This window comes from Panthera onca, chromosome E1 (genome assembly GCF_046562875.1).
Source record: "Panthera onca isolate mPanOnc1 chromosome E1, mPanOnc1 haplotype 2, whole genome shotgun sequence".
NCBI lineage: Eukaryota > Metazoa > Chordata > Mammalia > Carnivora > Felidae > Panthera > Panthera onca.
In genome coordinates, this window is record NC_138352.1 from 59,832,664 (window position 1) to 59,848,792 (window position 16,129).

Consider the following 16,129-nt stretch of genomic DNA (forward strand, 5'->3'; position numbering starts at 1 on the left):
TTTGTTTATGAAATATTCACCAGAAGATGGGACATCTCGTGGGAACAGGGACCTTGTCTTTTCCCTGCCGTATCCCAGTGCGCGACATCCGAAGCAGGGTGTTGTTCACGAAATGTGTTGGGTGAGAGAAAGTTGGATGGTCAGTCCCAAACAGTGTTGTCCTCAGCTCATAGCCTGAGCTGGCCGTTTCCGCTATCCTTGCCCCATGGGTCCGTAACCGGGGAGGGTCTGCAGCTGCCTGTTACACATTAGAATGACATGTTTGGGCCAGGGGTCTGAAAGTCAGGAAAAGCCCAAATTGAGTGCCTAGTGTGTACAGAGCCTGATGCTGGGAGCAAGCAGTGTGGGTCCCTTCTGAAGGCTCAGTTTTCAAAGCACGATAAACGTTGCCTTCTTCCAGTTGTGACTATGAATGAGCTATGAATTGTGACTATGAATGAGCTATGAATTGTAGACACTAAATAATTCCAAGGGCCAAAATTAAGTGGTCGATTTGTTCAGGTGTCTCACATGAGTCCATTTGGGCTGCGTGCGGGTATCAGGCCTGTATCGTCTGACACCCCCAAGCGCTCTCCACACACTCCACAGAGGAGGGGTGTCCGTCCAGAGTGGGGATGTCATGTCAAGGGTAACTTCCTGGCAGCGTTGTGTGGATTCAGTGATTGAGCCTAAAGATACTCGCAGGACTCTGTAAACACTGAGGGGCCAAGTTGGCGGCAGCAGTTAACTGGCCCACGTTGCTGAAAGCCAAGGCTGGCAGGGCCAAGATTGAGCCTGGCGCCTCGATGCCATCATCTGGTTCAGCAGTGGGCCCGGTACATTGTTGCTGTCGACACAAAAGCAGCCTTGTTGCAACTCCTTATAAATCCATCCAGGTTGATGGGGCCTGAGCCAGGACCATGAGAGTTGTTTTTACACCAGCCGGGAGGCAGGAAGCCAAATTAGTCAAGATAAATGTTTGTCATTTAGTAACCGAAGGGAGATTTAAAAGAATTTCCAAAAAACCAAGCACCTTGGATCTTAGTGATTATTCTGAAGCTTTGCCACGAGTTGGCTCTCAGTTGGGGACGAAGGGTAGCTGGAAAGATGGTCTGCAGTTGCCAAGCACAGAGTGTTCTTCAGATGGAGGGCTCCTGGGGACAGGAGGAATTTGCTGCGGTCGATGTCTAAGCTGAGCCCCCGCTTGCCTCCCCCGGGAGACAGAGGGTGAGGCTCTGCGCTCTTCTTCCAGGAGAAGTGGTGAACACCCATGGCCCCGTGGAGCCTGACAAAGACAACATCCGCCAGGAGCCCTACACCCTGCCCCAGGGCTTCACCTGGGATGCCTTGGACCTGGGGGACCGTGGTGTGGTGAGTAGGCCTGGGCAGCCCGCAGTGTGGATCGAGTGCCACTTTGAGTGAGCCCTGCTGTCATACGGAGACAGCTACTACTCAAGACTTTCTCAAGGACTCTGTTGAGAGCCAATCAAAGCAGGTCGGAGCAGACACACCCCTCTCCCACCCCGGTCCCCTGTCTTTTACCTCTGGGGCCTGCCTGAGATGCCCCATTAAATAGCCCTTGGCTTCTCGGGCAGGTGGAGAGTTAAGCTCTGTAGCTCCCTAGAGTAATACCCTTCTGCCATGTGTTCATTTGTCTCGTTCCTCTTTTCATCTGTTCCCTGTCGTAACGACGCCGTGGCTGGTTAGTTGGCTGACACTGACATTCTTGCCCTGCCCCTCTGTGTACTTGGGTCACGGCCGCTCTACTTCTCCGTGGCTCAGTTTCCTAGTACAGCTGGGGTGCTTGTTCCAAAAGAGTCCGTGCCATGCCTGGAGTGAAAAGGGTTTATGAGATGAAACGTGGTTTTCGATAGTTTACCTTGTTCCTCCGAAAAGCTTTGAGCCCCAGGACGTCGGGCAGAGTGGTTCTGAGGCCGCCCCTTGTCTCTCTGCAGCTGAAAGAACTCTATGGCCTCCTGAATGAGAACTACGTGGAGGATGATGACAATATGTTCCGGTTCGACTACTCCCCGGACTTTCTGCTGTGGTGAGCTGTGAGGGCTTCCTGGCTCGGGTGGGCGTGGGGCAGGGCCACCGCAGCGGGCCCACTTTCTCATCCCTGCTAAGAACCAGCCTTCAGTCGCAAGCTAGTGTGTCTAGTTTGAATCCCCACATCTGAAGGAGAGAGGGTTGTTTTCAGTGGAGCTAAGAGTCAAAACCTTATTTGAGGTAGAATGACTGGGTGAGGGAGGCCTTTGTGGCATCAGTACCCAGAAGAGATTGGTGTGTTGTGTGGTGACTTTGTGTAAGAGGGGAAGGAGGGACGAGACCTACTGAGATTTCAAAAGAAAGAAAGGTCCTTTTCTATCCAGTTGCTGAGCCTGCCCGGTTATATGAAAATGGCCTTGCCTGGCTGAGCCATCCAGCCTCCTGGGGCCGTGTTTAGTATCCAGGAATGTAGAGGCCTGAGGCTGAAATGGAGAGGGATGACTGCCTGAAAAGGGAAGACTGGGCAGGCAGAAAGAGGGGGTGATGGTGTCCGGGGGACAGGTGGAGACCAGAGCTCTGGGTTCTCTGTGATCTGCTCCCAACCACAGGACCCACTGGAGTCTGAGCCAGTGAGGCCCATCCTCCAGCGTAAGCTGTCATGGTGAGTGAGCACAAAGAAATTGGATCGGGTGCGAAGTCCTTAGTGTGACAGCTTGGATTGGGTGGGTAAGTAAGCCAAATGGGCCGAGCTGCAGGAAGGGGCTCTGGCTCAATCCCATGTGTGTCCCGGAGGGCTTGGCCCTGTGGAGAATTTAGCTGGTTACCCCCAGGGAGGTGTAGCAGGAGCTTAGAACAGACTCAGCTCTGGAGCCCAAGCAGCCTGCCCAGCCCACTGGTCAGCAGCACCATGGCCTCTGTCTCTCTTCTAGGGCTCTCCGGCCGCCTGGCTGGCTCCCCCAGTGGCACTGCGGGGTTCGAGTGGTCTCAAGTCGGAAACTGGTCGGGTTCATCAGTGCCATCCCAGCAAACATCCACATCTATGACACGTAAGCACCAGCACCACCCCCTGCGCCCCACATCCCCACCATCCTGCTTGGTCTGGGAGCGAGGGAAGAAAAGATACACGTAAAGGAAGGGTGAAGATCCCTTGAAGGGAGGGAACTCAGGTCCTGGGGATAGAAATTCATCATAGGAACCGTGTCTTTTGCTCTGAGTTGTTGCTGGTTCTCTCATTTGTGCCCTGGGCTGAACGGGGTCCACCCTGAGGACCAGCGTGCTACCTGCACAGGGACTCAGTGTTTGCGCTTGCACCCGTCACGTGGTGGTGCACTTGAACAGCTTCAGAAACAGGCCGGAGCCAGTGTGACTCAACATCCACACCCTCACGGGACCTCCGAGCTCTGGTCTTCACATTTTCCCTGGAAACATCAGAACTATCTGCTGCAGTCTTCTGGGCTTACAGGCCTCGGATTCTAGTGGGAGTCAGAACCCTTGAAATTCCCGGATAGCCCTTGACTTAACTCTGAGGTGCCCTGCCAGCTAAAGGTGGGCATCCTGCTATTGGGGATCCATGAGGTAGATCCTGGCGGTGCGTTCAGATAAAGGGGTTTGCTTGAGCCCCACCTCCCATGGAAAGCGCGGTCTGCTTGAAGGGAGTGGGTTCCTTGCCTGGTGCCGCAGAGCAGCGGCGGGGTCGAGGGACTCCACGTGCCAGCTGTCGGGTGCAGGTGGTGGCAGGACACGTGCCTGAGCTGAAGGCCCCCCTCCCTACACGGTGGCTCCAGGAGCTTGAGGGAGTATCTTCCCCATTAAAAGCCTGGTCACTGGGAGTTCTCCCTTTCTCTCCAGAGAGAAGAAGATGGTGGAGATCAACTTCCTGTGTGTCCACAAGAAGCTGCGCTCCAAGAGGGTGGCTCCGGTCCTGATCCGGGAGATAACCCGGCGAGTTCACCTGGAGGGCATCTTCCAAGCTGTTTACACTGCCGGCGTGGTATTACCAAAGCCTGTTGGCACCTGCAGGTAAAGATCTCTTACAGGGCGCTCGAAGTCCGGGCGTGCCCACTCCAGCTGAGGAGCTCGTGCTTCAGACTCGCAGCGCCGGCGCTAAGTTGGTGCCCGCCCCAGAGCATGTCTCCTGTCTGATAAGGTGGCAGGTGGGCGCCCACGGAAGCCAGGTAGGGAGCACGGAAGAGTGAAGGGGGAGGTTGTGGGCACAGACAGGAGAGCGGGTGCCCTGTCCAGAGGGCTTAGCCATTCTCGGCTCCCACTGATTCCTGCCTTTTGGAGAAGGGAGGGCAGTCCGCTGGGGATTTGCTTTAGTTTTTAAGGACCAGCCCAAGTCTGGATTTTGATGGTAAATGTCCAGAGGTGTTCGGTGGTTGGCACAATTTTGTTTTGAATATTATGTGGGCCAAAGAGACATGTCGGATCCCCGTGTGACCCAGGGACAGTCTCTGCCTCAAATTCAGAAGAGAAACAGCAGGCGAAGGCAGTAGAGGAGGGAGGAGGATAAACATTCCGAGACCTAGAAGGCTTTCCATGGACTTCATTCCACAAGTGACGGTGGCTCTTCCCAGACAACTGCTGTAACAGAGAAGTGGCTTTTGAAATCAGGAAAGACAGATAGGAAATCCGGGAAGAGCTGTGGCAGGTCTGCTCTTACTGGTGGGGGGATGTTGGCGTGCCCAGCGCCGCCACTGGCGCTTATGGGGCCTTGACGGGTCTCTCACGCCACCTGCTGGCCATCTGGAGAGCTCCATGCCATCGCCCTCCTTGGGACTTGCCAGAATCCTCTGAGGACCGGACATTTGTGTCCCTACAGGTACTGGCATCGGTCCCTAAACCCTCGGAAGCTGATTGAAGTGAAGTTCTCCCACCTGAGCAGAAATATGACCATGCAGCGTACCATGAAGCTCTACCGACTGCCAGAGGCCAGTGGTGCCCTGGGGCGCTGGGCAGGGGCAAGAGAGGCCGAGGAGATCCTGGCCCTGGGCAGGAACGCAGCAAGGCTTTGGCGGGGTGATGGGAGCGGGAGCTCATCAGAAAAGTGACCCACTTTGTCGTTTCTGGATTCCAACCCTCCTGCCTCTGCTGTTTCTGTTGTCTGTAGCAAGGGTTTTATTTTAGTTTTGCTTTCTCAGTTCTCCTATGTCTGCACCTGGGCTAGCTTCCCTGTCATCTGTTGATGAGCTCAGAGAACATCTATCCTCTGTGATTTTAGCCTTAGCGAAGTATAAAGAGCAAGATGAATCTACTCACTGACCTGCAGCGCAGCCCAGAGCGCAGTATGAATACGCTCTAGAGCATCTGGTGGGCAGGGAAAGGAGGGGTGACCCCAGCCTGTGAGGGAAGCCTCGAGTTCGTTCGTCCGTCCTTCCTTCCTTCCTTCCTTCCTTCCTTCCTTCCTTCCTTCCTCTTTCTTTATGTTTATTTTTGAGAGAGAGACAGAGCATGAGCAGGAGAGGGGCAAAGAGAGAGGGAGACACAGAATCTGAAGCAGGCTCCAGGCTCTGAGCTGTCAGCACAGAGCCCGATGTGGGGCTCAAAACCCATGAACTGTGAGATCATGACCTGAGCTGAAGTCGGACGCTCAACCGACTGAGCCACCCAGGCGCCCCTGTAAGCCTCAATTTCTAATCCCAGCCCCTCTGCACCCCCCCCCCCCCCATCTCGATCCAAATTTGGCTGGTGAAGGACTAGGCAGCCTTGAGTGAGCTGGTTTTCTGCTCTGGGTCTCAGGTTACCTAGTTTCTCAATGAAAGAAATGCTGCTCCTTGCTCCCCAGTTGTGCGTGGTTTCAGGATCCCCCCCCCGCTCTGAAGGCCACGTGTCTTCCCACAGAGCTCTTCCATTCCGTGGCAGCACGGCCACTGGGCACCTGCAGACCAGAGGGGCACCCGCCTGGATTCGTCAGCCACCAGACTGGCGTAATCACCCTGGAATTGGGCTCCTCCCGCACTGGCCCCGGGTCGACAGTGTCCAGATTTGAGAGACGGTGTAGCACAGTTAGATACTGCCCCAAAGATCAGATTTGGGAGGGCTGTGATGGAAATCTTTCTGTTATTATGACAGACTTGTCTTGAGTTTTAGGCAGGCAAAGAGCATTCTTACAGGGGTGTCGTAGCTAGAAGGGTGTCTCTGGATCTCCCCACCTGTGGGTGAGAGGCCCTTTCAGTGCAGGATTGGAGGTGTCCTTGTGGGAGCCACCATGTAGAAACGAGGTCAGTGAGTGTTCTCTGGAGACCTCAGGGTTAGCGAGAATTTGGGTGGGGAGAGATCCTCGAACTCTTTCAAAAGCAGTTTCTACACAGGGAAGCAGTTGTATCAGGCAGTCCCCCAGATACAGAAACTGTAACTCCCCCCTGCTTTCAGACTTGGCCGACCCCACCTTTGTGTGTTGGGCCTTTGGGGATGTTCTGTCGGCACCAGTATTTACTCCGGAGCATCACATGGCTTCATTCCACTGAAGCCTTCCTTAAGAAAAAGCAGCTGTGGGGTGGGATCCCGATTTAAGATGAACTCCCAGGAGTTTGGTGCTTTTCTTCAGGATTTAACTTGCAGCAGGCCCTGCTGGAGGCCCTACTGGTGCAGGGTCCGAACAGACAGACAAAGCAGGCGTCTGCTGTGGACTCTGCTGGGCCCACGGGCTCCACCGGGCCTAGACTGGAAGCTGGTCTGTGACATGCTCTAAGTCTGCCGGAGAGAGACCAGCCCAGGAGGAGATCAGCTACAGTTCAGTGGGAGATGGCGAGGGTTCGGAGGAAAGGAGCCAAGAAAGGCTCCACTAGGCTGATGGGTAACACTGGGCTGGGCCTTCCCCAGCACATCCATGAGGGTTTTGCTCTGTCACAGCACTGGTGACATTTGGGGCTGGGTCATTTTTTGTCATGGGGAGTGGCTTGTTCATTGTAAGATGTTTAGCAGCTTCCCTGGCTCCTGCCCACTAGATGCCAGTAGTGCCCCTCCCCCTTGTGCCAACTGAAAATGTCTCAGAGTATTGTCAGATGTCCTCCGGGGGCACAGTTGCCCCCATTAAGAACCACTGGGCTGGAACGACAGGACAGTCAGAACTGCCAGCTGATCCAGAGGGTGGACTGTCTTGTGCTCCGTGTTAGGGAGTTGAGAGCAAGGGAGGGGCGTGATGGGTTGTGTTTCCTTAAGCAGGTGGCCGGGCCATATGGATGAGCGATCAAAGCGATAGCCTCAGCCAGAAAGGGTAGCCTTCACTAGGAGGGAGAGGGCCAGAGACCTGACAAGGCAGGACTCGGGCCTGAGTGCAGTGGGGCCGTGAGCGAGGGGCCATCGCCAGGGGTGACTGAGGATTGTCTCTTGAGCACCTGGGTGGATGGATCCAGGGCTGGGGTAGGAAAGGAGACTGTGAAGTTTTCGGTTCCTGCAGGACTTGAGAGGGAGCCAAGATGCTCACGGCACAGCTGATAACTGTGTCGTCTTTCTTCATTCCAGACTCCCAAGACAGCTGGACTGCGACCAATGGAAAAAAAGGACATTCCAGTAGTGCACCAGCTCCTCACCAGGTACCTGAAGCAGTTCCACCTCACACCGGTCATGAGCCAGGAGGAAGTGGAGCACTGGTTCTACCCCCAGGAGAATATCATCGACACTTTTGTGGTGGAGGTGAGTGGGGAGGGGTGTTCTGGGCCCGGGTGAGGCATCCTCCTCGAGTGGCTAGGTTTCTCACACTCGGTGACTGAAGACCCAGCCGGTTGATGGCGGTGTTGGCATCCTAGACTTCCTTGGCCCTCCTTGCTTGGTCCTCCCTGAAGAATGGAAGTTGTAGCTTGTACTTGCTAAAATGGTGCCCTCTGGACTTGGCACGGGCCCTTCTTTCCTTTATCCCAACCCCCAGTCCCCACTGGTGACACAGTAGAAGAGAACTGGTCCCTTTTCCTCAGGTAAGCCTTGGTTTCCCTGGCCGTCCGGCTTGAGGTGGTGCGGGCCAGGCATCAGGGACACCGTCTGGGGGAGCGTGAGCCGCCTGAGGTCCCTAACAGTTTGCAGGCAGGGCGAGAGCTCAGCAGGGTCAGCCCCTGGTCCGGCCTGCCTCTTGCTCCCGGCTCTGTCCTCGGGTGTCCTCGGCAGGTCTCCTGCCTGCACATGCTGTTTCGGTGTGCCCCCATTGTTCTGAGGGGGCAGAGCTGCCTGCGGGTGGTGCGGAAGCAATAGGAAACACTGTTCCCAGGCTGCAGGATCACCGCGCGTGCGTGACGTTGCCTTTTATTGTTTTCCCTGCAGAATGCAAACGGTGAAGTGACAGATTTCCTGAGCTTTTATACACTTCCCTCCACCATTATGAATCACCCAACCCACAAGAGTCTAAAGGCTGCTTATTCTTTCTACAACGTCCACACCCAGACCCCTCTTCTAGACCTCATGAGCGACGCCCTTGTTCTCGCCAAAATGGTGAGGAGCGGACTGGAGGGCCTGGACACGTGTGGGGAAGGGCAGTGGGAGCAGTGGTGAGCACAGCTGGCCTCCCACTCTGCTTAGGAAGGGGCCCACCACTCCTCAGCCAGCGGCTCAAAACTAGGAGGACCCACATGAAGTGAAGGCACTGAACTCCTGATTTACTTCAGTGAGTTTCGTTCTCACGGGAGACGCTCCCAAGGAGCCTGAACAGCCAGGCCTGCTCCGGGAGTAAAGGGGTTCTCCTTACAACTTCCCCAGCATGGCAATGGGGAGATTGGTCCCTGTCGTGGTGAGTCATTGGAGTGGCTGACTGTAGCACGTGGGGGGAGGGGCCCAGGCTTTAAAAAAAAAAAAAAGAAAGAAAAAAGACCCGAAGAGGTCAGCGTCGGTCAGTTCTTCGTCGGGGGTCCCGCCCCAACTGAGAGCGGCCCCCGTGGGCCGGCCAGATGGTGGCCAGTCTAGTCTGTGCCCCGTGAGAACTTCTGGTCAACTTGGTGAGATTTAGGAAGCGTCTTTCTCTAGCAGTGTATCAGCGGCCCTAAAGTCACAGGGTGCACACTGAGGCCTAGTAGTTGAGGTGTCTGGGGAGTAAGGGGGAGACAGAAGTGCTGAGCAGCTGCTAGGAGCCAACTTCTCAGAGGAAGGGCTTCCGGGTTTGGTCTCCAGAGAAGACGGTGCCAATGACTAGTGTTTGGGGGAGGCAGGAGCAGTGACCCGGACGCCGAGTACACGAGTGTGCACTCGGAGGGCCAGTGAGGAGAGGCCGGGCGTGGTGGCGTTCTGAGTGTCCTGAGCGCCTCCGATGGAGAGCGGGTGCCGGCTGGAGTCTGGATTTAACGTGGATGCAGTTAGAGCTTCTGAAGGGAGATTGCTGTCCTGGCCACCTGTGCCATATGGCTTTGACATGATGGAGGCAGGAGGGCGAGGCAGCTTTGATCTCTCTTCACCTGTTCTTGTTTTTCCCTGCTGTGCAGAAAGGGTTTGACGTGTTCAATGCCCTGGATCTCATGGAGAACAAAACCTTTCTGGAGAAGCTCAAGTTTGGCATAGGGGACGGCAACTTGCAGTATTACCTTTACAACTGGAAGTGCCCCAGCATGGGGGCAGAGAAGGTACGTCCGCTCCTTCAGCAGGACGGGGCCACGGGACTGGGCCCTTGTCAGCTGGCATTCCGGGCCCTAGAAAGTCTCCTCCCTCTGAGGGCCAGACTGGCAGAGTCCACATTCCCCTTTCTGCAGCAGGTGTGAAGGTGGCAGAGGGGACAGGCCCCAGAGCCATACAAAAGCAGGAACCCTGTCTCCAGCTTCTCTCCCCACGAGATGAGCCGCCTCGGCTGGCTGGAGGCAGGGCATTCGGGACCGCTTCAGGGAACCGCAGGTCGAGCTGTCCGAGGTCAGCTGGGAGGGTTAGAGTCAGAGGATCTGAGGCGTCTCCTGTGCTAGGCTACTGCCCTCATTCCCTGCATGACCCTCAGCCCTTCCTCTGATGGCTCCAGAGGGCAGTCCGGGGCTATGGTGTCCTCAGCACTTACAGAATGCGTGACAGACCAGCTGGAGGGAGGCCTCATGATGAGTGTGGCTTAGGTTGCTGGCGGTTGCTTTCCTTGAAGGAGCTGGGTGATGTACGAAGCCCCTCGTGGAAGTTGAGTGAGGGCTCCCGGCTCCTGGCGGCACTGTGCAGATCCAGTCCCTTGGACCTTCTGAACCGGGTGGGAAAATGGGGCAGACTTTGGATGGCTGTCAACTCAACCCTGCCTCTCCCTGTTGGCTCTCCTAGGTTGGGCTGGTGTTACAGTAATCAGTTGCCAGTGAGATTCTGGATAAAGCCACTGAGAATTCAAACCAGAAAATGGAACCCCACCACTTGTCGGTCCAACTTTCACAAACGTGAGAATCCCTGGCAAAGGGAACAGAACTGAACCGGCTTTACCAAACCGCCGCTGAACTTGACAATTGTATTGCATTACGATGGCGTAGGCTGCGCGATGTCACCTCTGGCCGTGTCTCTGGTCTCCCTGTTTTCCAATTAATCACATCCTTACGCAGCCGTGATCAAGGGAATGTAACTGCTGAAAACTAGCTCGTGATTGGCATATTATGGAGTTAACGGGTGAATAATAAAAGTATATATATATATATTATATATATATAAATATTTTAAATATCTTTCATGTTCCAAATGTACAAGGATGCTCGGTCTCTAATGAAAAACTGAATCCAGATCATTCCTCAAAATTAGAATGCAAGGACAGTGCCAGACAAACACATACTGGTACAGTGAATTGTTTCGTTCTGAAAAGCAGGCATTGACTTTTCTTAGGGGAGCAGGAGAAAGAGGATGTGGGGAATCTTAACCGGTCTCCCTTCTGGATGGGCTGAAATGCTGATCTTCGAGAAGGCAGGGTAAGGTGGAGGGACTGTGCTGACCTTGAGGAGGGCTCAGAACTCCCAGGGCTGCAGGTGGAGTCCTGGGTGGGGCTGTCCCTACTCAGAGGCTGTCCTGCAGGGGCTGGTTCTTTTCTGCATTCTGAAACTGGGCGGCGGGGACCATCTGTGGAAACAGATTTCTTTTATGGAGTCCCTTCTTCCCCCTTCGCTCTGCTCCCTGTGGAAAGTCATCCTGCCAACTGATTTTAAAGGGCTCTTTAGCCAGCTGTTGCCAACTTTATACGGATGAGTCCCCTGTGAGATTGATTTTCCACTGCCTGGGGTGACTGGCAGTTTGAAGGGGACCTTTGACCTCCTTGTAGCATCTGGGACCTTGTGGAGACCATACCAGTGCAATCCTTGCTCGGCTCATCTTAGAGCGAAGAGCCAGCACCCTGACCACCCTAGGGTGTCTGGCCAAGGATGGCGTGGGGCCGATACCCAGAGCCCTTCAGCCACCAGCCCATGGCCTGTGCCTTCCAGTCCATTAGCCAGCTCTCGTGCTCCTTTCCAAGACGCACAACCTGCAAGTCGTAGCAAGGAGCGGTGGCCGGACACCGATCTGGATTTTGACAGCAGAAATGATCTTGTGTCACCATTGTCTGAATCTGGTTTTCTCTGATGATGTGTTGGGGATTTTTGTGGTAGTGGTGATGGCTGTTGATGCTGCCAGTTTCCCCAAGGGCGATGGAGCCTCGGGTCACGAGGCTGTGCAGGCTTTCCTCAGTTGTGCTCAGTCAGGTAGCCTGGGGAGGACTGGGCTGTGGAGTTGCCAGCAGCCCACATCCAGGCCTGTGTAACTGCTCTAGGAGGAAGTAAACGGGAGGTGGTGTGGGCCGGTTTCCTGGCTGCTTGCACTTCTCGGCTCCTTGTAGGGGGAAGGAAGCCTTAGCCAGGAGGCCATGCTCTGCAGGCTAACGGAGCCGAGTTTCAGGCTGTGGGTTCCGGCGAGGTTTGCCAGAGGCTAGCCGGGTAGGGTCCCCAGAGCTGGAGGAGATCGTGTGCTTGGGCTGGGGGCCGCGCCACCTGCGCTGCCCGCTGTGCAAACTGCTGCCGCCGCTCCGATGTGTTGCATTTTCGTCAGCGGCCTCTAGGGGCCTCCCTTCTCCTCGTTGCCCCTGTGCTGCCCACTGCATGCACCAGCGATCGTGGCTGACTTTTGACTCCTTGACTCCAAGATACCCAGACCAAAGAAGCTGCTGTTCTTAGCACGATGTGCACTGCATTCCGCAGACGGGAGGAGTCGGAGAGACCGGGGCTTGCCTTTACAGCCTCACAGACATCAGACACAAAGCGCCCCAAGTCCCAGAGCAGCTCATCCTGTGCGAGCACCTGAGGATATCAAAGAACAAAGTGCCCGACTCGTTCTTACCTTGGGCAGGACCCGGAACTTGGAAAGGTTCCCCGTCGTAAGCCTGGGCCAGGTCCCGGTCCAAGCTGCCCGCTGAAAGTTGGGGTGCACAACAGCCCCTGGAGTGAGCTTTGCTTTGGCTAACCCGGTTCTGGAATGGAAACTCTGAGTCCCTGGCTGCTATAGAAGAAACAGATCTCCGGGAAAGGCCTCTGTGTCTCCCTGCAAAACCATGTGGCCTGCTCCTTGGACTCTGCATGGTAGGAACCCTGCCCAGCCCTCCACACTGCCTCCCGGGTCTGTGGGAGTCGGCTTGGTGCCTGCTGTTCGTCTCTCTTTTTGTCCAGACAGATCCCACGTTCTTCACTCAACCCCTTCCAGGACTTCTGGTCAGAGAGCTCAGAGAGAAGCATTGTTTGGGGTTCAGGGCTCTTCACGAGGAGCCTTGCAGGATGGTGGGGGCTCCAAGCTCATCACCTCGGACCTGCTTCAGGCAGCCGTTGTTGGAAGTTCTCCCAGGGATGGCCCTCACCCTGCTGCCACCCTGGGCTTTTGGACTCCATGTTTCCAGACGTTTGCTTCCTGCTTTTGGATTGACTCTACATTTGATCCCCTCGCACATTCCCATGGCCTCCGACCTCTTTGTAGGGGAGAAAGCTGGTTAGAAAGGAAGCCTCAGTTCCGGATGGAGGTGTACCTAGGGTTGTTTCCCCCCCACATGCCTACTTTCAAAGATGCTAATGTTTGGTTTGAAGGCTGGCCCACACCAAGCCACCTCAAAACCCAGGTTTGTGGGAAATTCAGGCCTTGCCTGCAATTCTCATGTAACTGTCATGGCCCCCCTCACTTGCTGCTCACTGAAGCCTAGGGGTGGGGGTCCCTGTGGTCTGAATTCTTTGCCCAAAGATGACCAGCATTTAACCAACGGAAAAGATACCCAAAGGCCTGGGTAGCTTCACAGAGCTGCAGTCTGGGAGAGGGAGAGGGCCTGACTGTTGGGCTAGGAGAGGGGGCAGGAGGCCACATCCCTGGCCGGTGCCGACCCACCCAGGGTCAGCCTTCTTGTGGCCTGGCCTGCCTGCCCTAGAACCAGAGTCGTCTTCGGTTTTGCCCCACCGCAAAGCAAAGGCAGGCCCACCAACAGGCTGTGCTCCAGGAGGCTGTGTGAGACGGTCTCATTCAATTAAACTCAAAAATACTAACTGCAGGCAAGGTGCCGAATCTGGGAACAGGGAAGGGGGAAGCTTCACTTTTGTCTGGGCTTTTCTCTGGGCTGTGGGAGGGGCATCCGTTTCCAGGGCGGGGAAGTACCAAACGCATTGTAGTTCCACTGGTTACATCTCACTTGTTTCTAATAAAGGAAGCAGCTGAACCAAACCTCTCTGCCCTGGCATTCCTCTGGTCAGCAGGTGGCAGTGGAACAGAGTCTGTGACCCAGGCTGGAGCAGCCTCTCCCAGGGCCACAGGGCCCTGCAGGAAAGCCCCTCGTGACCAGTCCGTGGAGGCAGCCTTTGAATACTTTCCTTTGGCAAGGTTTCTCCTTTCAGGGCAGAACTGGGCTCTTTTCCCCTGACTTTTCCCATCCGCCGGTGAGGAGTTGGTACTGACCCAGGTTCACTCTGTGTAAGAGGAGCAGCTGGCTTCTGGGCCAACACTGGGGCACCTTGGCGGAGGGGCCCGTCCCTGGCTTCCACGGCTGAGAGCAGAGCAGAGCACTGCTTTGAGCCAGGTCAGCAATGGCTCCCCTGAGGGAGGGCCCCGGCCCTGCCCTGTCCCACATCTCCCTTTTTGGGCCAGTGGCCGGATGGTTCTGTTGAACCATCAGGAGTAACCCTGTGGGTCGCCAGGCCTGCCACACAGCTACTGAACCAGCTCTCCGAAGAAGGGCCCCAGCGACTGCATTTAGACTTCCCATTCCCCCGTTCTCTTCCTCTGGAACTTTTCATCCATTCCCTGACCCTGTGCTGCTTTCAGGTGCCCTATGGCTGGTGCCTCCGAATCCCTTCCCAGGAAATCTGGGCCCTGAGCTGCAACCTGAGAGGACACGGGACCTCCTCCCAGAGGACTCCTGACCCCTCCTAAACACCCTGTGTCTCTCCCCTCCCCCAGCAGGTCACGAGCACCTTCGTTCCCACCCTTAGATTTGGGCTGAGAACGGAGCCCTGTGGGTGGGCACCCAGGGACCTGAGTTACAAGTGATATTGTTGCTTCCACCTCCCATAATCCATTCCCACCAAATTTCTTGCATTGAAGACTTGCCCTTTCAAGGCCGACTTCCTAGCTTTGGGGCTCTTACCCTAGCGGGAAACCCTCTTGCTAAGGGTTTGCTAACTTCTCTAAGACCTGCTAACTAAGGTCTTGCTAACTTCTCTGCCAAGCCAGAGAAGAGAAGCAGGAATGGGGGGCTCAGCCCAGGGTCCGGTGCTCACCTGACAATGGGACTCTCCACACAGGCTGTCACCACAGCTGGCCCTCTGGGGGACAGTCTAGGGATGGGACAGTTCTGACTGCTCTACGTATGTGGACTCAGCCTCGCCGTGCCTCCCCCCCCAGGCCTGCGGTTTGGCTTCCTGGCTTCCTACACCCTGAGAACCAGGTATCCAGGCTACTTGGTCTGTTCCTTCACGGTTCCTGGATAGGGAGGCTTCTGACCCCTCCAGGGGCTGAGCATCCTTTTAGACACGAATTCATCAGAACCAACACCACTGAGCATGAGAGCACGAGCGGGAGGGCAGGGGGAGGCTGTCACTTCTTGCATCGGGTCGTGGGTTGCAGGAAGGTAGAGACTGCCCAGCCCTGGGTTCCATGGGGCCAATTCAAGCCCTGGCCCAGCGCCATCCCAAGCCAGGAACTGCCCTCAAGCTCTGTCCTGGTTCAGTGTGAGTGCTTTTGCCTGATGGAACCCGAAATGCCAGGGTTCCACACTGAAGCCCGGGAAGTCCCCTTTCTGGCCGGTTTTCTCTGAATTCTGCCATCTGGTGTCTCAGCACTACAAGCCCCCCCACCCCCCCACCCCGGGGCATCCTAGAGTAGCCAGCTGGTTTCTAGGCCTTCATCTTAAAGGCTGGTTACCTGGTGGAAGGAGAGCCCCAAGTCTCTGGGACTTGTCTACTGGACAGGGGCCTTGACACAGCTGAACCCAGAAAGCAGAGGTCTGTCAGTCCTGTCTCCATCCCCTTTAGGGCCGTAACGGTTTTTCCCTGGCAGAAGTGCCCCCCCCCCCCGCCCCCTTCCCATTGAAGGCCCTTCAAGGTTGAGGGGCAAAGGAGCTTGTGAGTTGTCCCCATAGTCTTGTGATGCTGGAAGTGGCTCTAAGCCAGGAGGAGGGGTCAGGCTATTTAGAGATGTGACACCTCCTCCACCCCTCCCACCCCCTCCCTGGCTGTTTTAGACAAATCCAAGCCCTGCTGGGGGAGGGGACCCAAGGGACTCTGCCCTCATCCCTCATGGGCCTGTGGGTATGACCTCAGAGGGCTCAGGGTGCAGCAGTGGTAAACTTGCTTCTTTATAAAAAAAAATTTTTTTTTAACATTTATTTATTTTTGAGAGAGAGCACGAGCAGAAGAGGGGCAGAGAAAGAGGGACACAGAATCTGAAGCAGGCTCCAGGCTCTGAGCTGTCAGCACAGAGCCTGATGAGGGGCTCAAACTCACAGACCAAGAGACGCTTAACTGACTGAGCCACCCAGGCGCCCATGCTTCTTTATTTTTTTAAACCAATGGTCTTGTTCTGTCTGCTCCAGGGCTCTTCTGTGGCACAACTTGAAACCTACTCCCAGGTTTCCTCGGCTTTCCCTTCTTAAGACGGGAAGGGAGCTCAGGTTCAAGAGCTTGAGGGAGGAGCCCAGGAAAGCCTAGCCAGGGGAGGGCCTTCGGGGGCACTAAGGCCTGGTGTGGGCTGGGGGACAAGGAGGGGGCCGGACACTCTGGGGGAAGGAGGCTGGGATGGCCTCCCCCCG

The 16,129-nt window shown here is 55.7% G+C and overlaps 1 protein-coding gene across 1 annotated transcript in view; it reads left to right on the plus strand.

Annotated features, from left to right (window-relative positions):
• The window catches only part of NMT1 (N-myristoyltransferase 1), a 33,759-nt gene extending 20,211 nt beyond the window's left edge, over positions 1-13,548 (plus strand). Inside the window, exons 5-13 of the mRNA XM_060645851.3 lie at positions 1,232-1,350; positions 1,935-2,026; positions 2,898-3,014; positions 3,817-3,987; positions 4,790-4,898; positions 7,432-7,602; positions 8,221-8,388; positions 9,369-9,506; positions 10,171-13,548. Of these exons, the coding sequence (XP_060501834.1) occupies positions 1,232-1,350; positions 1,935-2,026; positions 2,898-3,014; positions 3,817-3,987; positions 4,790-4,898; positions 7,432-7,602; positions 8,221-8,388; positions 9,369-9,506; positions 10,171-10,191 (1,106 nt within the window). The 3' untranslated portion in view covers positions 10,192-13,548. The remainder of the gene's footprint in view (positions 1-1,231; positions 1,351-1,934; positions 2,027-2,897; positions 3,015-3,816; positions 3,988-4,789; positions 4,899-7,431; positions 7,603-8,220; positions 8,389-9,368; positions 9,507-10,170) is intronic.
• Positions 13,549-16,129: the final 2,581 nt, after the last annotated feature.